Raw genomic sequence first — 27,621 nt, 5'->3', positions numbered from 1 at the left:
GTCAGGAAAGCACTATATAATGTCTGGATTAGATATAAAGACTTGTTGGAAAGTAAAACTCCAGGGTGGTTGTCGCCAATGGAGGCAAAGGCTGTTAAAAAACTTAATATGGAGGTTAAATGGCCGAGATATTGGGAAATTTTGGAAAAAGAAGGGGACAGATTCAAACTGCAAAGTTTTGAGAAACTAAAAGGGAAAGTGAGAGATTGGCTTCATTACTATCAAATAATGGAGGTCTTTAAGATGGACAGGAAAATTGGCTTCCAGGTGGAAAAATCAAAATTGGAGACTGAACTGTTAGAAACCAGTACTAAGAATTTGTCAAGAATGTATAACTTGCTGTTGAAATGGAATACACAAGACGAAACGGTTAAATCGGCAATGATTAAGTGGGCACAGAATATTGGTCATAACATTATGTTTGCTGACTGGGAAAAGTTGTGGACCACCGGGATGAAATTCACGGCATGTAATGCCTTAAGAGAAAATATTATGAAAATGATCTATAGGTGGTACATGACCCCAGTCAAGCTTGCAAAAATTTACCACTTGTCTGATAATAAATGTTGGAAATGTAAAGAAATTGAAGGAACATTCTTTCACCTTTGGTGGACGTGCCCAAGGATTAAGGCTTTCTGGGAAATGATTTATAATGAACTGAAAAAGGTACTCAGGTACACTTTCCCTAAGAAACCAGAGGCCTTTCTCCTGGGCATAGTCGGCCAATTGGTGTTAAAAAAGGACAGAACATTTTTTATGCATGCTACAACAGCAGCAAGAATACTCATCGCAAAGTATTGGAAGACACAAGATCTACCCACCTTGGAAGAATGGCAGATGAAGGTGATAGACTATATGGGTTTGGCAGAGATGACGAGCAGAATCCAAGACCAGGGGAGAGAAACAGCGGAAGAAGATTGGAAAAAAATTAAAGACTATTTAAAGAAGTATTGTAAAATTAATGAATGTTAAAATGACGTTGGATTAGAAAATAAGTGGTTATTAGTGGTAACGGTTAAGATAAAGAAAATAGATAACATTGTAACTAAGTTAAAAGCAAGGGAAGGATTTGCTGAGATATTCAGTTAAAAATTGGGATACAGAAAGGGGAGGTACGAGGAAGTTGGGAAAGTAAGTTATAAGAAAATAAGGGTTGAAATTATACGTGTTTTTTCTTTTTTTCTTTTTAGTTTTTTTTTGCTTATTTTTTGTCTTTGTATGTTTTTGCTAAAATCTTTGAAATTTTAATAAAATTTTTATATATATATAAAAAAGAAAACTCCATGGACATAAAAAAGGAGAAGCTTTGAGAAGAAAGTGAATTTCCAATGCAAGCTTGCTTCTTCTATTGTATGGTGTATTTTGGTGGGACACTCACTAGAATCCGCTGGATGTGGGGTGGTCTATTTAGGAGGGTTTTTAAAGTTAACACAAATAAATAAAATACAATGGCATAAACCAGTGAAAGGTATCAAAAACTGCTATCAAGAGGAGCAAATCCATTGTTAAGCAAGGTTGCTAAGTAACAATGGCACGTCTTCCATTGTGACATTTCCTCCTGCTGGATAACTTGCCCAAGATCTTTGGTAAGAGTCTGCCTTTGGAGTGTAGTTGTTAGAGAGTGGGGTGGAAAGATACAGGATTTGAGGGGGAGTAACTGCATTAGAGAGTTACTGTGTTAGAAAGAAAGTTATAGCATTACTTAGTCAATTTATTAGCTAGAGAGTTGTAGCATTAGTCAGGGAGGAAAACCATCACATCTTTTAAAACACAAGTAGGATTTCTTAGCAGTTTCTGCATTCTGGTTTTATCACTACCCATGAAGAGTCAGAATCACGGGGGTCCCTCCCTCCCCGGTCATGGCTGGATTATTTTCAATACATTGTCACTGGGGCTGTTGCCAAGGCTTCAAGGGATATGGCTGCCTTTTCATTTAGGAGCTTATTCAGAGCAAGGCCCATTTAGGCACCAGAAGAAAACATTCCTCTTCTCCCATGCCTTGGGCTAATTTTATACATGGGGAGGTCAGTATTGTTTGTTTCCTGGAGCTTGCCCACTTCCTCACTTTCTTGCTTGTTTGTGCTTTGCTGGTCAACGGCAGCCATTTTCAGGTAGAAACCATGCAGGCAGGCAGGGAGGGAGATCGGACAATTCAGAGAGCAGCAGAGATTGGACAAATAAGTTTTTTTTCTGGTCTCTCTTTTGTTGGTTGGCTGCAAACATTTCAGGAAGAAGCCATGGAGGGAAGCAAGAAAAGATTGGCTAAATCCCAGATTAGAAATATTCCCATAGGAATCAATGAAAGTTGTGGATTCGTTATGTGAATGCTCACCTAATGAACAATTTCCAGTTTCCAAACAATTGTGTTTGGTAAGCAGGTAAAGAGAAAGGTAAAGTAACCCCGGAAAGCTAAGTCCAGTCAAAGGTGACAATGGGGTGTGTCGCTCATCTCTGCTTTCAGGCTGAGCGAGTCAGTTTTTTCCACAGACAGCTTTCCAGCTCATAAGGCCAGCATGACTAAACCACTTTTGTTGCAACAGGACACCATGACGAGTGCCAGAGCACATGGAAACACTGTTTACCGTCCCACCACAGCGGTACCTATTTATCTACTCTTGCTGGTGTGCTTTCAAACTGCTAGGTTGGCAGGAGCTGGGACAGAGCAACAGGAGCTCACTCCGTTGCACGGATTTGAACCGCCAACCTACCCATCAGCAAGCCCAAGAGGCTCAGTGGTTTAGACCACAGCGCCACCCACTCCCCTGGTAAGCAGGACCTGTGTGTTACTATAAGCTGCCCCGTGATTCTTGGATGAAGGGTGGTATTAATAAATAATAGTAAGCTTTGGAAGGTCTTATGATGTTGTCCCTGGGTCCCACTCCTTGCTGCGGTCTCCACAATATGCTTATGACAGCAAATTCATGGCAAGCAGGTAGGTATCAGGTGCTTCCAGTTCAGGGCAGCGGTTTTTGTTGTTGTTGTTTAGTCGTTTAGTCGTGTCCGACTCTTCGTGACCCCCTGGACCAGAGCACGCCAGGCCCTCCTGTCTTCCACTGCCTCCCACAGTTTAGTCAAACTCATGCTGGTAGCTTCGAGAACACTATCAGGGCAGCGGTACGTATTATGAAATCACTACAATCCCACTTTCTCCCTCTCTGTCCTAAGTTGCAAAAACCTTTGTTACCTCTTAAGAAAAGAGTGTGTCATGTGTGAGTTTTCCAAACCATGGGGGTGTTGTTGCTTCTTTTCTTTTTTTTTAAGAGCTCTGCAAGGAAGTGAAGAACATTAATTTCTAGCATTGCTGCTGAAAGTGTAAAGTCCATCCTCTGGCCTGGATGAACGAAACCCAAAGCCATGTAATTTTTAGTGGCCTAGTGCACTGGGGATGGATGACCCCCAAATACAGCGCTCGGCACCTGAACTAACACCAATGTGGCAAGAATACTTGTTTCTGCACAGGTGTAATACAAGCTGGAGAAATGACAGGGCATCGCTGCGACGGCCAAGAGGCTTTGCCCCATTTTAAAAATCATCAAATTAGTGCAAGTTTTGTACAGGAGGGCAGGTGCACACAGCCTCTAAAGCAGACATCACCAACCTGGTGTCTCCGTGTGGCTGGGGCAGGTGAGAGTTGTCGACCAAAACAGCTGGAAGGTACTAGGATGGTGAATGTAACTTACAGCATTGTTAAAGTTACAAAAATTACATCATTCATGGGGTGCTGCCTAGTATCTTTAAGTTTCCTTAAGGAATGGTGAGGAATCCTAAACCACCCAAGACAAGCTTTGTTTTAACTCCTGTTGCAAACTGTACTAAACAATCTGACTGGAAATTTTTGCATCATTTGTAAATGGCACATTGAAGCAAGTGGGGGGGGGGGGGGAATAACAGTGCTGATCACCAGCATCCCCAGGACATGATTTATTTATTTCTATTGACTACATTTTTATCTCATCCTTCATTTGAGAAAATCTCAGAGTGGTGTTTGAGCCTCCTAACAACCCATGAGGAGATCTGGGTTGGGGGAGAGAGCGCGCGCGCACTATGGGCTTCTCCAAACTGGAGCTGGCTGTATGTTTACAGCTCTTTGCAGTCACATTAAAATAGGGCAGTCCACATGACATTACCCTCAAATAACAATATTGATGCTTTCCCTCTATAAACTCACCAGGTTGTAGGAAATTGGGCTCTAAACTGCTTCACTTGGGGTCGCAGATTATTTGCTCTGGTGTTTTGGGGCGGATGGATCACTTCCTGCTACTTCCCTTTCCACACCCACTGCTTCCTCAAGGTTCTCATGTCCTTTCTGACTATGCTCATCACTATTTCCAGTGCATTCCTAAATAGAGGATTCCTCACCCATGTTTGATTTCTCAGATTTGCACAAAAACAGAAAACTGCATACGGAAATTTAGCATTGCCTGACTGTGCTTTTGCACATGTCTTGGGTTGGGAATTTTTTGTATAAAAAACCCCAAGGTTTTAGCTATCTGCATGTGTGCCATGTCAGTACTTAATTAGCATAATAGAATCAACAAATTAGAAGACAGGGTCCAGGGCAACATGCCCTCCAACATCTGCATGACCCATGTGGCATGCGTGATCATGGAGCCCAAAAGATGCACTTTTCGGAGGCTGTGTTCAGAGTTTGGAAAGCTCTGCTGTAGACAATGTGCACTGCTTCCCCCTAGTGGAAGAGGACAAGATTACAAGGGAAAGGTTTACTCTGGAATTGAGAAGTTGTCTCCCTCTCAGCTCTCTACAGGACATCAACATAAAGCTCTTCATCAAGTTACTGCTGTTGATTTTATTCTGCCCTCCCTCCGCTCCCCTCAGAGGAGCCCAGGTCAGCAAACAATGAAACAATGAAAATAATACAAGAAATTAAAAACAACAACTGCAGTGTCGGCTGAGGTTGATGGGAGGTGTTGTCCAAAACATCTGCCCCAGGCTTGCTGACACAACCATGCAGAATGCAAACCACATCCCCAGCTCAGTCACTAGAGCATGAGACTCTCAATCTCAGGGTCGTAGGTTTGAGCCTCCGAAGATTCCTGCATTGCAGGGGGTGGACTAGATGACCCTCGTGGTCCCTTCTAACTCTATAATTTTACTATCAGTCTCAGGGAAACAAAATAAAAGAGAGATTTCAGAGTTCTGAACTGTTTTGTTTCAGGGGAGACCCATGTGGCCTCCCAGAGGCTGATAGACTCCACCTCCCATCAGTCTGTTCAGGGCCGATGAACCATTGAGGCCCCTATCCCTGTTTTTTAAGGGACTGAAGTCTATACTTCTCAGGGCCTCCTGTTCCTCTCCTGTTCCATCAGTTTCAATCGTGAAGCAAGTGACACAGGGAGCCACTCTCCTGAAAAATGCATGAGTGCTAGGATAAGTCCCCGGAAGCAGCAGCAGCAGCAGCAGGAGGAGGAGGGTGCACAGATGAGCTGGTCCAAGGATTTCAGTGCCAAGGTCACACTGGGTCTCCTTGAGACAAAATAATGTATTTCCAGTTAGACTCCCTTCCTCTTCTTCCTCTCCTCTTCCTTGTCCCCTGAAAAGATTGCATTGCAAGCTCTTTAAGTGAGCACATACATAAAAAGGGTGTTTTTAAAGCACAGCATGGTGATGAAGATTTATGCGGAAATATGGTGCATATGTTTGTAAAGAGTTTGTTCATCTGCATCAATCCTCCTGTGTTCCCTCCTAGGACCATTACAAACTGCAGACATTAACTTTTTAGGGAGGGATTTCACACCCAATATTTTCTCTCCTCCAGGCCATGAGCATAGAAAGAACGGCTGCCCACAAACATTCACAGGTCTTTTTTCTTCATCAGTGAGTAACCAAAGCAAATATCTGCAAATGTGGGATCAGGAAGCTAGAACTGACCCCGTGCAGGCAGGATGCAATGCCCAAGTGGTCAGAGATACACCAGGATGATTATCATCCTCAATTACGTTCATCAGTCACTTTACACAATACACCAGGGGTCAGCAAACTTTTTCAGCAGGGGGCCGGTCCACTGTCCCTCAGACCTTGTGGGGGGCCGGACTATATTTTGGGGGGAAAATGAATGAATTCCTATGCCCCACAAATAACCCAGAGATGCATTTTAAATAAAAGGACACAATCTACTCATGTAAAAAACACACTGATTCCCAGACCATCCGTGGGCCAGATTGAGAAGGCGATTGGGCCGGATCCGGCCCCCGGGCCTTAGTTTGCCTACCCATGCAATACAGTCTAAACTCTCAAAGCAATCTGACAAGGTAAAATGCAACACATAAAAGCAATTTAAAACCAGAAAAACAAAACAATGAGCAAAACAAAATACATAAAATGTTCATCCGGCAACATATTATTAATAAAGACAAGTTCTACCGCCCCACAAAAAGATGTGCACTTCAGAAGAAAGCAACATTAATTAACCAAAGGCTGGGTAAGCAAAAAGGTCTTAGCTTGGCTCCTAAAGTCTGACAAGGATGGTATCAGGTGCACCTCCCCATTACCAGTGCTATTTGTCTAGAAAAAGAGGTGCCGGAACTCATCACGAACACCTCCCTCGTTCTCTTAGAATGACAATGGTGCCCACCTGAGAGGTGCCAGAACTGAGTACCTGTGAGTTCCCTCTGAAAAAATCCCTGACCATTACACAGGTGGGCCCCCCCTCTGCATCTCTCCCAAGTGAAGAAGAGCCTCTGGTGAAGATAGCAGGGTCTAGGCTGGTTCATATGGGGAGAAGAGATCCCTGAGGTGACTAAATGATAACTAAATGGAACCGGTATGCTCAGAGGCACAGGCAGATGGCAGAGGAGGACTCTTGCCATCCTGCTCTGCTTGGGGGCTCTCCTTGGCCTCTGTCTGCCCACTACTACAATGCTGCACTGGTCCAGAAGGACTTGTCTTAAGCCATATTAAACCCTAAAGACTCTTCATCCTCTATTTATCACAATTCATTTCCTATTGACCCCTCAATATTTCACTTATTATTGACTGATTTCTGTAAGCAGAGAGACGGGACAACTTGTGTTCCACGTGATTCTTGGCAGCAAATAAACGCCTAGTAATGGAGCAGCGATAGGGAACCTGGTTCCCTCCAGTTGTTGTTGGACTACAACTCCCATCATCCCTGGGCCCTGGCTGTCCTGGATGAGCTGAAAGGAGTTGGAGTCCTGCAAACATCTGGAGGGCCACAGATTCCCCATCCCCATAACAGAGGAAGAGTTCATAAAACTTTTGGATTCAGCCATTATGAATACCTTTACGTTATGTTTGGGTGAGAAAAGGGCAACAAAGCATGAATATATTTGAAAGAAGAAAGAAATGATTTAGATCATTTTGGAATGATAAACAAATGGGAGAACTGAAGACAGCTGCTTTTCTGTGAAGTATCCAGTTAACTAAGGCTTTGCTAGTTAACAAACCAATGCAAAAGTTTTAATCTTCTCTCACCCTGGCAGACCCTTTCAATTCACCCCAAGGAGCTAACTTTAGAAAGTCTCTTGCCAGGAGGGCAGAACAAGCCCTTCTGCTTCCCTTGCACTTTTCCAATCCAATGGAGCTGCTTGTGTCTCATCTGGGTCATTTCCCTTCCTCCTGCGCCAGTCAAGTTCCCATCGTTTGTCCTTCACGTTCTCAAGAGGCCTCAGCACCAGAGGGCAACTAAGTGCATTCCCCTCCTCCGGATCAATGCTGCTGACATAGGAAGAGGCCGACCCTACAGTCAATGGCGTCCCATGCAAGGAGAATCCTGGGTGCCTCCGCCTTCCATTGGTTCAATTGTGAATTCCTGTATTATTATTTTTTAAAAACTGAATTCATATCCATTTTATTTCATTTAAGGCTATTTCCATGCTGTTTAATATGATGGTATCTCTAAACAGTGTACAACAAATGAAAAGCACCCGGCCCTATAGAAAAATACAATAAAACCATCAATGCAAACCACTAACAGCAATGAAAAGTTCAGAAATGAAATAAAGCATTCTAACAACCGGAAGACAGGGTCCAGCTTTAATGGTTTCTTTCCTAACTTGGAACTACACTTTGCACAATTTATCCCTGTCACATAAGCCTATAGATCTGCACACATGGAAATCCATATTTATTTACACCTTCTGAACTCTTCGTACTCTTTGCATTTCAGATGCTAGCTGATTAATTGAAAATGAATACCATCAAGAGTGACAAACACCTTCTAAGGTCCAAACACCATTCCAGCCCAATGCCCCAGGATGCTGCCTGGGTGACCTTACTCCTAAATCTGTCCAGCTCTGGTTGCTGCCAGCACTTGGCCTAGGGCATTGCCTGAAGTGTCCCTCATGTGCTTCAAGTCAAACTAGGATGGCAATGGGAAGGAAGGATATTTGACCCAAACACAGAGGAAGAACATACAGAGCTGCCTTATATTGAGTCAGATCCTTGGTCCATCTAGGTCAGGACTGTCTGTCTACACCAGGAATGGGCAGATGACAAGCTTGTGAGATCACATTTTCTCTTGCTGCCATCACCCCACAGCTTCATCTCTCCCTAGGTTCTGTAGGAAGTTGGCTTTCCTCAACCTTTCTCTAAGGATACAAGAAGAACCTGCAGAATCAGATCAGTGGGCCATCTAGTTCCTCATCTTCTACTCACAGTGGTCAGCCAGATGCTCCACAAGGAGGACCAGAACACAAGAGCAGTCTTCCCTCCTGAGCCTTCCAGCAATGGCCATGTAGAAGCATTTCTGCCTCTTACTGTGAAGGAAGAGCACAGCCAGCATCGCCATTTCTACCTCCTTGAAGCTCATTAAATCTCCTGCTGCATCCTGATCTAGCCCCGCCATTTAATCCATATTTGCCCCGTCTGGGGAATGACCTTGTTGCAGTATCGGAAGGGCCCTTTTGCAAATTAAGCCCCAATCTGGAGCATCCTTGGTGAGGTTTTTGCCTACAGACAAGCAGATGGCTGAGAAGCCTTGCAGAGAGGAAACCAACAACAGCTTGGTCTGGGTAAGTTATGTACAATTAACCAGCAGTATTTGAAACCCGTTGTGAAGCACTGTTTAATGAGGACGCTGCAGAAGAAGATGCAAGCAGGCAGCCCTTGAGCCAATCGGTCAAATCATCACTACATGAGCTGGGGCTCAGTCCTTGCTGGGGGTTTTTGCCCATATAGTTAGAACATAAGAACACAGGAAGCTGTCTCATATCAAGTCAGACCACCTAGCTCAATATTGTCTACACTGACTGGCAGCTGCTCTCTAGAGGTTCAGCTAGGAGTCTTTCCCCAGCTGAACTGGAGACACCAGGGAAAGAACCTGGGATGTTTTCCATGCAAAGCATACTGAGGTATGGCTGGTTTGCTGTGATTTAGTTGAAGACTAAGAAAGTTTTGAAAGAGATATTGAGAAAGTTTTGAGTCTTAAGGGAAATCCAGGCGCCTTGCACAGTTTGTACTAGGATGAGAAACATGCTGCCAATGACAGGTACTGGGAAACCCTTGAATGCTGCAATGTCACAATGGAAGCCAGACTTGTGGGAGGCGTTTTAGGCAGCAGGAGGGAACTCTCCATCTGCTCCAAAGAGCCTCACTAAGGAAGGAAGGCATTAGGCTGTCCATCATCACACCATTGAGGAGTGAAGATTTTCAGGGCCCATGCCTGCAATAGCGTCCGCACATAACTCAGGAAAGACCTAGCGAAAGCTTTTAGGCCAGTCCAAAATATGTTTGGATTTCTGGACTAGTTCAGATTCAGGAGAAGGAGTGGGAAAAGAGGTTCAGCCATCTCTGGTTTCTGCTCCCTGGAAGAATAACCAGTGGAAAATTTATATTTAAATACAGATTTTGCATAGAACAACCAGGGAACAATTTCTTCTACTTCTTCTTCCTCCTGTTGCCCAATGGATCTTCCATGAAAAATCTGTATGGCGTCTGTGTCCTGACTGAGCTTAACACTTTTTTTCAACAGTCAATCTCTCTTTGAGGAAAATATTACATTGAAAAGGACTCCAGCAGAGACACTTCCCAGTTTCATCACTGGAGTGGCCAGTTAGATGTGGCCAAGAAAGAAGATGACAGAGGACACAGATTTTCATAAAATTGAAATATGCTAGCTTGTATGTATAGGTGCAAACTTAGAAAAAAAGAAACCAGATTTAAATAGAAATTAAGTTCCTGTGGCGGTTTCTTTTTTTTTTTACTAGTTTTGGGGTTAGCAACCTTTTTTTGACTGCATTTTATTTGTTTTGGGTTGTGTGCAGGTATTATTTTTCTTACTGTTGGGGTAGGTTCTGAGCATCCTCAAGTTTTATTCTGTAAAATGGGTATTCTGCTGTGTCCAAAGCAGTTTCTCAGATTTCCCGATGCGCCATCAAAACAGAGAACTGTCCTCTGTAAAGTGGGACGCATGGTCACCTTGTCACACGGAAGCAACTTGTGTGCAGGACGTGGAGCTTCAGCTGCTGCGTCACATCAGACAAATTACGACAGCACAGGAAAGTTTACTGCTGCTGGCAGGCAGCAAATTTAAAGATGCTTCTCTCACTCTGGTGCTACAAATGGCCCACCTTGACCTCAATTGCCACTGCACCTAAACACCCTCACCCCCAGCCACTGCAGAGATCCAGCCAAGCAGACCGATTCAATTACCGCATTTGTGCAGCACTTTACCTCAGCCTGCCAATCACCAGAGCCAGGGAGCACCTTCTGCTTCAGACCACAACAACAGCATGAGTCACCTGGTGCTCACATGACTCAGGAAAATTACTGCCCCTCTTTTGCACACAGGATGTTGTCGCAAGGAAAGCATCTTTCCAATGGGTGCAATGGCCCTTGGTAGTCTACAGTGAAGGGCACAGAGCACCAGCATCTGGTAGGTCCAGAAACAGCAGCAGCTGCTGCTGCTGCCAGATTTGCCCAAGCAGAACAAACAGGAAAGGTTTCCAACCCAGTGCGTGGCAGCTCTGCAAAAGGCCAATTCCACACCAGGGATCATTAGGAAAGGAATTGAAAATAACACTGCCGATATCATAGTGCCCTTATACAAATCTATGATGCTACCACACTTCAAATACTGTGTCACCTCACATCTAGCACATTTTTGCTGGCAGTACTCAGTGGTACACAGTACTGGCACCAGGGGTGCCAGCTTGGCCCCACAACCATGGCTGCCCAGGACCATGGGTGCCATGCAGTGTGAATGGCCCTGATACCAAAATTTGTGGGTGCCCAGCCCCTTCATGGGGAATTTTGTGGATGCTCGGGCACCCAGGGCCCCAGGGAGTTGGCACCTAAGACTGGCATTCCCCCAGAGATGCTCAGTCGCTTGGGGAGCTGCGGCATGCGCCACCCCCACCCCAGGGCTGGCTGGAGCGCACAGGTCCTGCTCCCCAAGGAGCGCAATAATGGGTGGTGTGGCACATGACACACTTCCCCCGCTGTGCATTGTGCTCTGCTGCCGGCTGCATGTGCCCTGGCCACCTGCGCACTCCCCCCTCCTCCACTCAGAGAAAAAACCAGTAAAAGACACAACACCATTGAATGGGATCAAATGAGGCCACAACTTTATTGACTGCAGATGAAGTGGTCTGGCACATTTATTTCCGGCCCATCTGCCGGAAATAAATAAGCATTTATTTCCGGTCCATCTGCCGGAAATGACATCAGGGTCAACCCGGCAGCGGGGATTCCTAGGGCTTACATCAAATAGGGGGATCCCCACAGGGATTGCTGCCTGTAGGAGCACTGAGGCCCAAGCCCCCCATCTGGGCATATGGACAGAAGCAACTCCTTCATGGATCCCTTTAATGGGATACCCTATTTCGGGGGGGAATGAGGTACAACCCCCCCACAACCAAGACTAAGGTCACCCAGTGCCTAAACCACCAGAGTTGTGATGACTGCAGTGAGGTAGGCAAACCCTCCAGGGCATAGCCAATTCGCCTGATAGGCAAATTCCTACCCAGCCACACTAATACGGCGACCACCACAGTCATAGCAAGGCCAATTTATTATGTAAAATGCAAAATTAAAGGAGTAGTTGGGTGGGTTGATCTGACAAAGAAGAGCTGGGAGTTGGGGGCTGGCATGGCTGTTGAAGTTCCCCAGGAGTGGACCTGAGGGAAGACTGCATGTTCCCTCTGGCTCCTGGAGAGCCCAGCCCTCTGTGCCAGCCTGCCATTGGCCAGTACAGGAGAGGCTGACGCAGGGCCAGATTTCAATCCGGGAGCACGAGACCAAGTTCACGCTCTGGCCAGACGAGCGCCCGGCATCCCAGCTCTGCATTGACAGTGGGGAGGGAGCTGCCACACCCCAAAAGAGGGATCAGCGGACTTGTGGTGGTCATGGTGGGGCAGGAGCCACTAGTGGGTAACAACACAATTTTTCTAGAAAAAAGACACTGCTCACATATTGCAGAGCTGAAAAAGGTTTAGAAAAGGGCAACCAGAATGATCAAAAGTGAGTACGAGGTGACATGACAGAACCATATAAAATCATTCATGGTATGGAGAAAGTGGACAGAGAAAAGTTTTTCTTCTTCTCTCATAAAAATAAAGCTCTTGGACATCCAATGCAACTGAATGTGGGAAGATTCAGGACATATAAAATATTTCTTCATGCAGCATCTAGTTAAACTATGGAACTCCGTCCCACAGGAGGCAGTGATATAAAAAGAGGATTAGACAACTTCATGGAGAACAAGGCTAGCAGTGGCTACCAGCCACAGTGGCCATGGCTGGAGGCAGAAATGTTTTTGGATACCAGTTGCTGGAAGCCACAGGAGGAGAGAGGGTTTTGTGCGTGAATCCAGATTGCGGTCTTCCCAACAGAGGCATCAGGTTGGCCACTGTGAGAGCAGGATACTGCCATTGGGCCATTGGCTTGATCTGGCAGCCTATTCTTATGCTCATACGAAAGCAGAGAAACCAACTCACTGTGGCTGCTCTCAGAAACTCAGACGGATGAGTCCTCTGCCGCTATAACCGGCACCGCAAAGATCTGCTATGATTGGAAACCCCATCATGCAGAGAATGGCTTGGGTGCAGTAGCGGCGTGTGGGGTGGTGGGGAACTTCAATGGCACCCTCCCAATGACAGCAGCACCACGGCTGCTTACCTGAACGGAGTTATGATGGGACAGTGACAAGGCTGGGGTGGCATCATTGCACTGACCCTCCCACCAGAACACCAGCACAGGCACAGCCCTGACCTTGCTACTGTCCTAGCTTGATCCGGGTTTTTCAGAACCACCTCAGCATCACACATCATAAAACAATAACAATGAGGACAAATACACAGATATCAAAGATTTCAATGCCAGTATAATAGTGAGATTATTTCTAGGATCAAGGGAGTTTCAGACTGACAAAGCTGCAGGTCTAGCATGGGGTAGCTTTCCATCAGTTTATTACTTTGAAAACTTCAATTGATGAAACAATCTTGAGGCTACCAAAAGCACATCAGGAGATCTCAGATGGACCAGAGACAATAATATTTTAAGGAGAGATCAATTAAATAGTGTTAGGTTGAAACTTGTGCTACATTTCTTCAACTTAACCTACCAAGGGTTAAATTGGTGCAAGAGACGTTAGCCTAGGTGTGAAATACAGGGTGCTTTGGATAGCTTTTTTAAAAAGTATTTTTCTTCCCCATGAAACCCTCTGCAAAGAATTTCATCACTTTACTGCACTCCACCTTGTGCTCTTCAGAGTGGGAAGCGATATCAAGATTTCATCCGCTTGCTTACCAGTGGTGTTGCATATGTGGGCATGCAAGGCTGAAGAAAGTTCCCCAACCATAACTTTAACAGTACCTCTTTCTCACCCCCCCCCCTTTGCTAGGCCTCAGCATCTGTTCTCTGTTACGGTGCTCTTAATGAATTTTCTGAGCATTTGGGCACAACACAATCTAGTTCCACTGAGCAGCCAGCAGCAGGATTCTGCCACTTCTGGCACCACTCAGGGTCTGACGTGCTCAAGCGCTTTTACAGCAAAATTCATTCCAAACAAAACTGTCCCTTCCTGATGATATCATCTGGTTCAGCCTTCACTGACCTGGCCCTCTCCGGGTGTTTTGGACTACAACTCCCATCAGCCCTAGTTAGCACATGCTGATGGGCATTTTAGTCCAAAACATCTGGACAGCACCTGGTTGGCAAAGGTTGATTCAGCTGGACTGAAATCAACACTATCTCGTACATCAATGATTCCTAAAGTTCCTCTGCATTTGACCTTCTCTTACCTTTCCATCTCCCCTACTGCCTTCTTTCCCTTTTTTTGTTCTGCTGTGTGAAATCTGAAGCCTCAGCGTCCAAAATCTATACACCTATTTGTCAAAGACCTCATACGTACATGTAAAGTGGCAAGCTCAGTGGTTGGACAGGTTCAGCGCAGAGGCTCAGCCTGTGTCAGAAAAGTCACAGGGAGTCAGAACAATCCACACACTCAGCTCCCTGCAAACCACCACAGGCTGAAACCGTTAGTAGAGGCAGCACAGGAGAGATGCTGTCCCTCAGCCCAGTGGACTTGCAGGACATTTCCCAGCAGAGGGAAAGTGAGCAGCCTGTTGGGTCTCTCCAGCCTGGTGATTTTCTGCAGGTGTGTCCTCCAGCATGCCATTGGTCCCATCTGTACTATACATTTAAAGAAGTATCATACCACTTTAAACAGCCATCTCTGACCAGCCCTGCCAAATCCTGGGAACTGTCATTCCTTAAGGGCACTGAGAGTTGTTAAGAGATCCCTGTTCTCCTTTAAGGAAGCTACAATTCCCAAGGTGGCTTAACAATCAACCCCTCTTCCTCTTGCTAATGGCCTGTTTGCAAGTTTTCAACAACTCAGTACAACTACACTTCTGTCTGAAAGCATCCTGGGGAAAAATCACTAGGTGACAGTGCGTCTTTGAATCCAACTGTGATCTCGTTTGGTTCATTGGACAGTATGGCACAAAAGGAACACAATCCTCTAATTACAAATTTACCAGTGGCAGCCAAACCAGCCATTGCAAATAATCTTTTTTGGGGGGGGGGGATGAATGCTATAATACTATATCAGTAATGGAATGAGTGACTGAAGTTAGGACTAAATTCCAGAGAGGGAGGCTGTGGGTGAAAATCTGGATGCAAGGCAAAATCATAATTTAGCACTATAGAAATGAGCCTCAGTGATGAGGAATGCCTGGCGTGCTCTGGTCCAGGGGGTCACAAAGAGTCAGACACGACTAAACGACTAAGCAACAAATAGAAATGAGCCTCAGTGAGCCTCCAACTTGCACCATGACCCCTTCCACCCTCCTCTTCCTTCTCCTCCAGAATGGCCATGAGAAGAAGGAGATTGGACCTTGCCCAAATTTGTGAGGAGGTTAGACAACATCAGTTATTTATATTGAACATTCAGTCTCCCTTTTTGTCCGCAGGTTAGATGAGATTGTGTCACAGCAATTGCTGTCCCACACCTACCCCCTGCATTTCATGTCACTTTCCTTATCTCAATGTGTGTGTGTCCATGGGGGAAGCAGGTGTGTAATGCAAGAACTCCAAACCAACTCTTGTTGCACAACCTTAATTGGGCAGTATGTGATTGAATCCCACATGCAAAATAGGGGCAGCCTCAAAACACCCTAAGTTTATATTGGCTGGGCAAATGAGCTGCAGTGCCTCCCCCGGCCATTAGGAGGGGCTGCTGCTGCACAGCAAAGTCCAGGCCAAGAGCTCCCCCTGCCTGACAGCTGCCCTGGTGCTCCTTGGAGCAAGACTGCAAAGCCCTGGGTGCCATAGAGCAGGGGTCAGAAAACTTTTTTCAGCAGGTGGCCGGTCCACTGTCCCTCAGACCATGTGGGGGGGCAGACTATATTTGGGGGGCGGTGAACAAATTCCTATGCCCCCCAAATAACCCAGAGATGCCTTTTAAATAAAAGGACATATTCTACTCATGTAAAAACACGCGGATTCCCGGACCATCCGCAGGCCGGATTGGGAAGGTGATTGGGCCAGATCCGGAACTTAGTCTGCCTACCCATGCCGTAGAGTGTGTGCGCTGCACACTCCATTACACAGACACCATGGCTTCTATCTCATCCCTTGCTGGGTCTGGAGGGCAGGTTTTGCCCATGTCACAAGAGAGAGAAACTACCGTAAGTGGGTGCCCAGGAGGAAGGTCAGTCAGTTGGCATCCATGAGAAGGGACAATGTCCCTGCCAGCCTTGCAGCATATGGAAAAAATGATGGTCCACTTCCGTAAGTACATGCGTGGGGGCAGCCGTATAGTTTTCCTGTACAACTCCCCAGGAAGGGGCTGCACATTATGACATCCAGTTGCTTCCTGGGAACATTTTCAAAGCAATTTTACTGTGTGGCAGCGGAACTGCTCCGTGCAGCTTAAGATGCTCAGAATGTTTGGAAGAAGAGAGTGGCAGCCCTCAGACCGCCTTGTGAGCACATGTGTGGGTCAGTCAAATTATGCAGTTTAATCCGCAGGTGAACATTCCAATCCACTCATGGGTTGGGTATGTGTGAAATGGGAAGGTTCACTCCAAATATGGAGCGAACCAGAATTCTCTCCACCCCTACTTACTCCTAACTGTCCACCCCCCCCCCAAAAAATAGGTATCATTAAGCAATTCCCATCCATAAGCTCCTTCTATTGAACAGCTCTTCTGAACTACAAGGCCCATCCAAAATCCTCTAATTCCAGGGACTGCCAATCTACTCCCCAGCAGGATGGTCAGGAATGATGGGAGTTGTAGTCCATGAATATCTGGAAGGAACTGCACTGGAAGGACTATCTGCATTGACTATCTATGAATTACTCTAACTTCAAGACATCTCAACTTTGGGACTACCAGAGCTTCTAAATGGGATGAATGTATATGGTGTGAAGGAACTAGAGTGCCACTTTGGCATAAAACCTCTGCAGAGATATAGATGGAGAAATTAGCCAAGCTTCATGCAGCTGAGGGGAGCCTGGAAGGAGAGGTGTTTAAGGAGCGGGGGGGTGGGGGGGTGGGGAGAGGAATGGGGGGGGGGACAGAACAGATGGAGTGCTGGAAGAATAGGGGACCCTGCAGGTGGACCTCTGCCCCTTCCCCAGCAGACACACTGGGTAGGGAGGAAGAGAGAGAGAGATGGAGTGCCACAGGGACTGCAGCCTGCCCCCCAACAGAAGAAGGGAGCTCCAGCCCTGATATGGAATTGCTGCCACACAAAAATAATGCAACGAAGCAATGACAACTTCAGAAGCCCACTACTTCGTTTATGCTAATGTAGCAGGTAAGGTGCCGCTTACAAATCATCTAAAAAGATGACCCCGATTCACATCGTTTGTGACTAGGTGACACCTGTGCCTTCCTGCTCAGCCTGTTGTGCAGGATGAAGCGACAACTTCAATCAAGACGGGTCTTTGGATTGTACCCAATGGTGTCTGTGCACAAGCAGGACACATTTCCACACATGCAACAACACTTCCCCTCCCCCCAGGATGTCCTCCAGATTTGCTCCGAAGGGTGGAGGATTCTCTGGAGCAGATCTGGGGGCTGCAGAGGGCAGGGCAGGCAAGAAAGTGGACGTTCTGTTGCCCAAGTGGAAGTTGGCTTCTGTCAGATTGGATGCAACCACTTAAGCCGTACTTGGAGTGGATTGGCCTCCAATTAGAGGACCGCATTCTGAAAAACAAGACGCATGGGCACCCTGGCAGCAGGAGACCAGGCCAGGGTGAAGAGAGTGTGAAAAGGCCAGAGGGTTCTTTCCAAACTCTGAGCAATTTCACCAGTAGATTAATCAATTACAGCTGTGGCTGATTAATCTGTGCAACCTGATTCAACTCACAAAAGGCAGACTGAAGGGCATGGAAGCTTATGTCTTTTGAGACTATAATATTCTGGTGGGTGTGATACTGAAATACCAAAGGCGGGGAGAAAAGAAAACCGAATGAAGAATTCTTTCCATTTGAGCCAGTTCACACATTCTGCTGCCAGTCCCCCGGCTAAACAAATGCCACATGTGCAGAGCTCAAGGGAGGAACATGGATGTGAGTGAACCAGCAGGCTTCTCCTTTATGAGGAACTCACCCCACCAGCAGACATCTGAGCAAAGGCCAGCATCCAGGATTAATTAACATTATACCTTGTCATCCTAGCAACATCACTTTCATTTGATCTTCAACGGCACACACTCCTGCCTGTACAACACCCAGGCAAGAAACACGAAACTTTCACCGGAGATGACTTATTCTCTCCGAAACAGAGTCTCTCTCTCTGCACTGAGCCCTTGAGCTGGAAATCTACCAGTTTCCTGAAAAACACCACCCTGTGACCCGGGTGCCACCAGAACCCACCACATATTTTTTTCCTTTTGGAAGTGCCAACTATTGTTGCGGAAACCTCTCTTGTGGGTAACAATGGTCTGGCGCATTAAAATAGTAACATTACATGTCGTTCGGAAGTGCCGGCTGTTTCCACATCTGGGGTCGGGAAGAAGAAGCAGCCACAATGTCCAAGTACCTGCTAAGGGGGAAGTATGCAAAGAGAGGAAAACAAGATGGGCCACAAAGTGGAAACTGTCTGCAGTCGGCACCAACCTGCTGCACTCCCGGTGTTTTAGATGGGAACTCCCATCAGCCACGCAGTCCTGCGGCTGATAGCAGCTGTGGTCCAAAGCATCTGCAGGGTGCCAGGTTGGCAAAGGCTGTCATAAAAGATTCCCTAGAGGGCGAGGTCCTTCTGGCCACAGCGTAGGCCTCAAGGAGGGCTCAAACGCCTTCCGCAAAAATTAATCTGCTTCTCTAAGCCCATCTCGGAACCATCCAGGGAAGTAACTACCCCCACTGAGCAAGCCCAACTGGTGACCTCAGCTGCCTCTCCAAGCTGCTGGCAGACCCCTGGGCTTACCTTCAGACGACAGGTTGCCTGAGATGAGGCGGACAAAGCAGCTGATGAGGTTGTAGAGCTGTTTCTTGCAAGTGTGCCGGTAGTCGCGGATCTTGAGGCGCACCTCCAGGTAGCGCACAGGCTTCCCTGACGACGCTGATGCCTTTGCCTCTCCATTGAGGGGCATCCCGTTGCGCTCCAGCAGACTCCGCGGCAGCCTCTCCCCTGCCAGGCTCGCCTCCCCTCTGCCTTCGGCTCCCCCGACTTGCAAAGTTGCTGGGGCTGCCTTGGGAGAGAGCCGGGCGCCTGCCTCTTGCTGCACTGACCCTGCTCCCCTCTCCACCTGCCTATGCTTTGCCTCTTCCTCCGCTTGACTGCCTCTCTGGATCTCCTGGCCTCTCAAGGCAGGCCGCTTCCAAATTTGGATTTTCTCTAGCTGGCTGCTCTCCATCTCCCCTCTCTCCCACCCTCCCCTCGACTTATGATTCACTCACTTTCTAACCCGATTGCAGGAGTCCACAAACTCCTTTCTCTTTCCGTGGAGTCCAGCCCTTTTCTCCTCCCCCTCTCTGGCTGTTCTCTGTGGCCAGGGGCTCTTGGGGGGCACGATCTGGGCAGCCGTCACTCCCATCAGTAGTAGGGTCAGCCTCGTCCGCCTGGAGCGCCTGCTGAGCCCCCGAATCCCTGCTTCCCTGCTTCAACTAGGATCTGCTTACCAGTAACTCAAACTCAACCCCTGTGGTCTCCAGGGAGAAGGGGGAAGAGACAAGAGAGAGAGCGATAAAAAGATTATCCAGGCATTTTAACCCTCAGAGTCCTGCAAGCTGCCACAACTATTTTCCTGCACTCATCGCTCTCTTGTGCCACTCCCTCCAGCCGCTTGAGGGTCAGCTATGATTCTTGAACTGGGGACCCCAGCGCAGATCCCCTCGGCCAGGCTCAGCCCCTTCCTCCTGAGCCTCTCAATATTCACTGGTCGTCTGCTCTGTTGCCTGACTCAGCCATGTGTCACCTGGCCATGCGGGAATGCACGGGAGGAGCCCAGCTGCTGGATCAGGCCAAAGGGTCCCATCTACCCAGCATCCTGTTCTCACAGTGGACAACCAAATACAGTGGCAGAATTTGGGCTTTCAAATTTCAGCAGCACCCTGTGCAACACCAAAATATGGTGCCCCCCTGCCTCTTGCCTTCCCTTCTAAGTCACTGTGGTGGCCCCCCCTGCAATGCCCTCTCGGCTCAGCAGTGTGTCTGCAGGTCCTGGGCGGCCCAGACAACAAGACACCCCCCCAACCTCTCTGAGGGCCAGTGTGGTGTAGTGGTTAAGAGTGGTAGACTCGTAATCTGGTGAACCGGGTTCGCTTCCCCGCTCCTCCACCTGCAGCTGCTGGGTGACCTTGGACCAGTCACACTTCTCTGAAGTCTCTCAGCCCCACTCACCTCACAGAGTGTTTGTTGTGGGGGAAGAAGGGAAAGGAGAATGTGAGCCGTTGTGAGACTCCTTCGGGTAGTGATAAAGCGGGATATCAAATCCAAACTCTTCTTCTTCTGATGTGGTCCAAAGGAAAGCAGAGCAAGACATTTGGCACCATCTTGGCTGCAGGAGTTGCCAAAAGGAGGAGTAACAAGGCGCCATCCAACTGCCTTAGGGATTATTCCTTAGCCTAGGTTTAGGAACAGAGTCTTCCTTCTTCTAGATGGGCTACCTTCCCGGGTTGAAGAGACCCCATCTGCCCCTCACTTTCCTCTACAGCACATGCAGAAACCGCCTTCTTGACCACTGAATGCAGTATTGGTCTTGTCCGCTCAATCCGCTGGAGCCTGTCTTTGCATGCAGGTGAACCCCCTAACTTGCAGAGGGTTTGAGACCCATCAGCTACCCTCACCTGGCTTAGCTGGTCAGTTGAAGCTGTTTCCCAGGCTGTGGCCGCTGTCGCAGGCTGACAGCTTCTAGGAGCCACAGGTGAGAGCTGAGTACATGGTGGGGACCAAAGGTGCACAAACCACCCCAGACGGAGCATGACGTGTCCCCACCACCAGAGCTATTACCACTCCTTTAACACCCACCACAGCCCACCATGCTAGTAACCACTACACTTCGTATCAGCAGACAAAGCTTCTGCCTTGTTCCATGTCAGGGTAACTGACACATTGAAGCAGTTGACCGCACAAGAGTGGAGAATGTTCACCCCAGCTCTGGATCTGGCCTGGCCCTGATCCCACATTCCCACTATTTGGGCACTAACATCTGCAAGGACTCCACGCCTGCCATGATGTCCAGCCCTCCATCTACCAAATGGAAGCAGGACCAGGCCGTACAGGGACAGGTTCAGAGCCCCCAAGGGCAGCAACGTCAGGAGCTCCTGCTTCCTGCCATGGTTCTTGGATGGAAAGGAAAAGTCAGTCTCCTGCCTCTTACAATAGTGAAAAAGAGGAAAGCCCATGGAACCCAGTAGGGCTCACTTCTGACGAAATATGCATAGGATTGCCCTAAAGAAGAAGAAGAAGAAGAAGAAGAAGAAGAAGAAGAAGAAGAAGAAGAAGAAGAAGAAGAGTTTGGATTTGATATCCCGCCTTTCACTCCCCTTCAGGAGTCTCAAAGCGGCTCACATTCTCCTTTCCCTTCCTCCCCCATAACAAACACTCTGTGAGGTGAGTGGGGCTGAGAGACTTCAGAGAAGTGTGACTAGCCCAAGGTCACCCAGCAGCTGCATGTGGAGGAGCAGAGACTCGAACCCGGTTCCCCAGATTACAAGACTACCGCTCTTAACCACTACACCACACTGGCTGTGTTAAGGGCGGGGGGGGGGGGGACATAAATCCCTGTTTCCTGAGATCTAAAGGTGGGAGTATCCCAGGCTTTGCTAAACAAGTGAACTTGGGTCCGAACGAGAGAGGGCGGCGCTGTTCACGCAATTTACAATGGCATCATCTATGGGTATTTGCTTAGTAAACAACAGGGGCATTTCCAATGGTGTCAAGGGGAACTTTCCTCCAAAGCAAAGGGCAGGCCCAGGGCCCCGATCCAGCTAAGGACCACAGTGGGGACAACTGGTTAAAGCCCCCTAAATCTTACCAGGGTCCCAATCCAGATCCTCTTCACTGCATCTTTTCCCTGCTTTAAAAAAGATCCACACTGTTGCTTCTTTTCTTTCTGTTACACCAGGGCTGGATTACCAAATGGGCAGAGTAGGAACCGGCCTCTGGGCCCCATGCCTTTTAGGGGCTCCGCAACAACAGGGCAAAATAATACTGATTCTGTCTTGAAAGAAAATTACAAGCAAGGCTTCTAAGTCAAATCTACAGCATGCACACAAGAAACCTCCACGTATGAAGCTTTCTGTGAGTTAGTGGGTTGCGAGTTTCCGCTGACTCCAGATCCTAATACAACATTTTCAAGTATTAGGAGATAATTTGTGAGCCCCCCACAACTGACATGGGGCCTCCACAGAGTTTAATGTGTTACACTCACACTTCCCACATCTCTGGGAACTAGAGGACACTCACACCCACACCCTTTGGAATGAAAGCTCCAGAGTTGCTCCTGAGAAGGTTCACTTTCACACTGAGAGATGCATTGGGCAGCGAATGAATGATGTGGTCACACACCCAAGGTAGAGGTATGTAGAATAATGTACTCACAATCGAGGGGGCTGACTGGAAGGTGGCAAGCCCAGAGCAAGGACTCCTGCAGAGAGGCGGCAGGTGGCCTCATCTGGGAATGGGTGCTTTGCGCTCACCAGAAGGAACTTTCAATTTTCTAATTAATACTCACAGCACCCTCCTGTGCCCAGGCACACAATTTTAGCCCTTCTGATTTCCATGGGTGACTTCCAAGCATTTCTTAGCAATAGATTCATAGTGATTTGCTCTTGTTCTTTTAAGTTCCGACCCACCCTGTTGACTTTTCAGTGCAGCTGGGCATGTTTAACCCACTTGTGGCTGCTGCCAAGCTCTGCACAGTTGCATTCTGCCAATACTAACCCATCATAGGCACCATCTCTATGGGGCTGTTGGGGCCTCGACTCCTGCAATATTTGTAGACAGGGGACTGAGCCCTGCAATATTGAGGGGGCAGAGTAGGCCTCTTCCTGAAGTTGGGCGCTCAGTCCAGCGTGCCCCACCACCGCTGCCCCCCCTGCCTACAAATGAGGCCCAGACCACCTTGAACTGTTGCTGTCCGCCGAGGCTAGGTCAAGGCCTCCGTTGCTCAGCCCCCCACCCACCGCTGCACCTCCACAGCCACTCAGCCAACACCTCCACCGTGAGGTCTCCATTGAGGCCACACTTCCAGAAGTATGTCTGTGGCTGTCGCGGGCCTCAATGGAGGCCTTGCGGCGGAGGCAGAGGCCTTGGCCTAGTTGTCACAGTGGGAGTGGACAGCTAGCGGAGGTAAAGCAGTGGGGGGGTGGCCAAGCGCAGAGCCCATTTTCGCACACATGTGATGGCGCAAGTGATGTCATGACACAATGGCGCATGCATCACTGGTTGGTGCTGTGGGATGTAAACACAGGAGCAGTCAATGACAACATTCCTAGAGTGTACATGTTAGAACATGGGGAGGGATGTCTGTCCAGCAAGCAGGTAAACTTCCTGGGGACGGACTTCCTCCGCATGTGACCAGAGGTGGGTGTGGCCTCACCTGTGCAGGTAAATGATAAAAGCACAGGGCAGGCAGCCATCTCTCTCTCTTGCCTCTTGCCTCTCTCTGCCATCTTCCTTCCATGAGGAAACATCTAAGGATGCTCTCTTGGCTCCCAGCCAAGAGAGGAGATAAGGGCTATCTTGCTACAAGATAGATTTCTAAGTGTATGTAACCTTTTTAAGCCTGCCTACCTTCTGGGATCATATTGTGAACAGAACGTGAGTAAACTCTTTTATACTTTTATAAAGACTGTGTCGTGTCTTGTATTTTAAGAGGGAACAAAGGGGAAATTACCAGAGTAATTATTATAGAGGTTCTAGCGAACCTGTGCACACGTTACCGTTGCGTACTTAAAGGGGAATGTCTATAAACTCTGCTGATATTTTGGGAACTTGTTAGTACAAGTTGGATAAGGATATAATTAGTCAATATATCCTCTCCTGCACCCCAGAACATTCCCACAAAGGGTTATTGGCCCCAGTATTGCATATTTCTGCGTATTTTTGAAGGATTGTGTTGGATTGTGATTTTGAATTGAGTAGTATTTTTCTGAGTTAACTTCCTGGTAAGCACATGGTCCTTTGTTCCATTGTGCAGTGGGGATTAAGCAACCCCCCCCTTCCCTCAGAGTTCACAGTGACCCAAGGCAGTGAAGAACTGTTTTGAATTTTGAGATTTTTGAGATTTTGATTTTAAAATTTTGAGAAATTTTGAAATTTTTGAAGAATTTTCAAATTTTTGGATTTTAAGATGGCTAGAGCAGCTTTTGATAGTGATGCAAAGCTAGGAATGCCTGTGCTGAATGAACACAATTTCATACACTGGAAGCAGCGCTTGATAGCATGTTTAGATTATAAGCACATTCTGGAAGCTTTAAACCCTCAGCCTACGGGATCGTCTGAGGAGGATTTAGCCAAGATAAGTGCTTGGAAACGCATGAACAGCGAAGCTAGACACATAATTTTGAGTGGACTTCGTGATGAGCAGCTATCATTAATAAATAGTACAGATGATGCATCTCAAATCTTAAGAGATATTGAGCGTGTGTATGGAGAATCTAGCATAAACTGCTTCAGAAACTTGGTGTGTAAATTAACCAGAGTGAGGATGAATTCAAAAGAGGAATTCACAGAGCACATCAACAAGTTTACTGAGATTATTCAAAGAATTGATCTGACTCCCAAAGCTTTTGATGAAGATACAAAGATAGCATTTTTGTTATCATCGCTTGGACCACGCTTTAGCGCATTTGTAAGTTTGATGGATCATAGACAAGGTCTGACTTTTAAAGACTTGATTGGTTATTTAAAAGAAGAATGCAGAGATAGAGCTGAATCTCCAGTGAGAAATACTAGAAGCAAAGACAGCAGTTATGCATCTAGGCAGTGTACAAAGTCCAAAGAGATGCCTAAGAAAGTGATTTGTTTCAATTGTAACAAAGAAGGACACATTGCAAAGAATTGCAAGGCTCCTAAAGCCAAGAAACCCCACCCCTTTCAGCCAAAAGGGGAAAAGAAGGGGAAATGTGAATGCACATGGTTACTGCAAGAAAGGAATTTAACTGTCCAGAATTGTGAAAATAGACGTAATAAATGGATAATTGATTCTGGAGCGAGCTCCCACTTTTCATATAAAAGGGACTATTTTAGTGAGATAAATGATGAAGAAGGATCTGAAATTGAGATTGCAGATGGCAACATTGTTAAAGCAAAAGGTGCAGGTTCCATGAGTCTGAAATGCAATATAAACAATGAATGCATTGAGAACACAATCTCTAGAGTTTTGTATGTACCAGAGCTGAGCTGCAATTTAATCAGCGTGTCCACATTGGACAAGAAAGGTTTCCAGATCACATTTGGAAATGGAGAATGTAAAGTGACTAGAAATGGCAAAGTGTTTGCTCAAGCAAAGCTAATCAATGGTGTATATGAGATTGATCTTTCAGAGAATCAGTCTGCAAAAGTGGCACATTCCAGCCAGAAGGATGAAGCAGATCTGGACCTGTGGCACAGAAGGCTTGGACATAGAGACACCAACGTCATTCTGGATCTACAGAAAAGAGATCTTGTAAGAGGTTTGCAGGTAAAGCAGAGCAACGAAGCTCCAGCAAAGTGCATAAGCTGTATTACTGAGAAGGCTGTAAAACCTTCATTTCCACGTTGTGCAGAACAAAGAAGCAACAAAGTGCTTGACATAGTGCACACTGACATATGTGGACCCATGAACGTTCCCTCACTGGGAAAGAATAGATATATTTTAATATTTCTGGATGACTTTTCAAGATTTTGTGTTGTATATTTCCTCAAAGAGAAGAGTGAGACAGTGGACAAGCTCCAGGAATACATTGCCATGGTCAAGAACAAATTCCAGAGAGCTCCAGCTGTGCTAATGAGCGACAATGGAGGTGAGTACTGCTCAAATGAAATGCAGGCTCTCCTGGCCAAGGAAGGAATTGCACACATAACCACAATTCCTTACACACCACAGCAGAATGCCATAGCTGAGAGAAAGTTTAGGTCCATTATGGACATGACAAGGTGCATGCTAAAGGATGCATGTTTGCCACAGAAGCTGTGGGCCGAAGGAGTGTACACGTCGGTCTATTTGCAGAATAGACTGCCAACTAAAGGTGCAGAGCGCACACCATTTGAACTTTGGCATGGGAAAGCTCCCAATCTGTCCCACATACGTGTGTTTGGAAGTCCGTGTTACTTCCACGTGCCCAAGGAACACAGACACAAGCTTGACTCCAGGGCAAAAGCAGGTATCCTGGTGGGATATGCCTCTGGAGGCAAAGGATACAGAATTATGGACTTACAAACTGGTAAGACAAATGCATACCATGCAGTTTATTTTGATGAATATGGAAAAGTAGACACTAAGAACACTGTTGTGGATTCTTCTGATGTGTCAGAAAGGACTCAAGAGTTTGTATATTTCCCTTTTGAGACCCCACAAAGTAATAATCTGCCTTTAAGTGTTGCAGCGCCCCCTACAGGCGACGCACCAGAAGACGCAGAGGACCAGAACCCTGGCGGCACCAGAGACGAAGAGGAGGACTCAGATGGGGACATGCCTGCGTTGGAGGAGGATGAGGAAGCTGATGCGGTCCCAGAACCAGAGGTCAGACGCTCGTCCAGAACCAACAGAGGTGTCCCACCATTACGGTTGTCCTACTTTGCAGGGTCGGCGTTTCCACAGGAACCTTCCACTTGGGAAGAGATACAGGAGATGCCAGCTGCAGAAGCCAGTCTCTGGAGGAAGGCCGCGCAGGAGGAGATGGATGCACTGCATCAGAACAAGACCTGGACACTCACTGAGCTGCCTCCCGGTAAGAAGGCCATTGGCAGTAAATGGGTTTTCAAGGTTAAGAAGGGGTCAGAAGGAGAAGTGCAGCGCTACAAAGCTAGACTTGTAGCACAGGGATTTTCACAGCATTTTGGTGAAGACTATGATGAAGTTTTTGCACCAACCGTGAGGTACAGCAGCGTAAGAATGCTTTTAAGCATTGCAGCCTCCAAGAAAATGAGAGTGAAACACATAGACATTGCTACCGCTTTTCTACATGGGCAGATTTCTGAGGAAATTTATATGAAACAGCCTAAAGGTTTCGTGAAACCACATGAGGCACATTTAGTGTGCAAACTCCAGAAAGGACTTTATGGACTTAAACAGGCTGCTAGAGCCTGGAACCAGAAGTTGCATAAAATGCTGACGCAACTTGGGTACAAGCAAGGCAACGCTGACAAGTGCTTGTACAGTAAGTCAAATAATGGACAATTCTCATATATCCTAGCATTTGTTGATGACCTGATTATTGCCACAGCAAGTGAGAAAGACTATACACAGATAGTAAAACACCTTAGCAAAGAGGTGGAGGTCAAGGAGCTAGGAGATGTCCAGTACTACCTCGGAATCCAGGTGGAAAGAGAAGAGGACGGCTCATTTCTTCTCAGCCAAAGACAGAAGATCCACGAGCTAATTGAGCACATGCAGATGCAAGACGCACATCCAGTTGCTACACCGATGGCCACTGACTTCCTGAAGAATCAGCAGGATTCAAAGCAGTTGCCAGACAACAATGACTACAGGTCGGCGATTGGTAAACTTTTGTATTTAGTTACCACATGTAGACCTGAC

At 47.1% G+C, this 27,621-nt stretch overlaps 1 protein-coding gene across 4 annotated transcripts in view; it reads right to left on the bottom strand.

The window, feature by feature from the left end:
• KCNIP3 (potassium voltage-gated channel interacting protein 3) overlaps positions 1-27,621 on the bottom strand; it is a 117,116-nt gene that overhangs the window by 55,526 nt on the left and 33,969 nt on the right. For 2 of the 4 annotated variants that reach the window (XM_083753379.1, XM_083753380.1), the window contains exon 1: positions 18,861-19,305. The exons of the other annotated variants lie outside the window; for them this stretch is intronic. In XM_083753379.1, coding sequence (XP_083609505.1) covers positions 18,861-19,290 — 430 coding nt within the window. In that variant the 5' untranslated portion in view covers positions 19,291-19,305. Of the gene's footprint in view, positions 1-18,860; positions 19,306-27,621 lie in introns of those variants that run through there. 4 annotated transcript variants of the gene reach the window in all.

This window comes from Podarcis gaigeae (genome assembly GCF_964106915.1).
Source record: "Podarcis gaigeae genome assembly, chromosome: 8".
Lineage (NCBI taxonomy): Eukaryota > Metazoa > Chordata > Lepidosauria > Squamata > Lacertidae > Podarcis > Podarcis gaigeae.
Note: the sequence above shows the minus strand (reverse complement) of the source record. Positions and strands in the feature narration are given on the sequence as shown.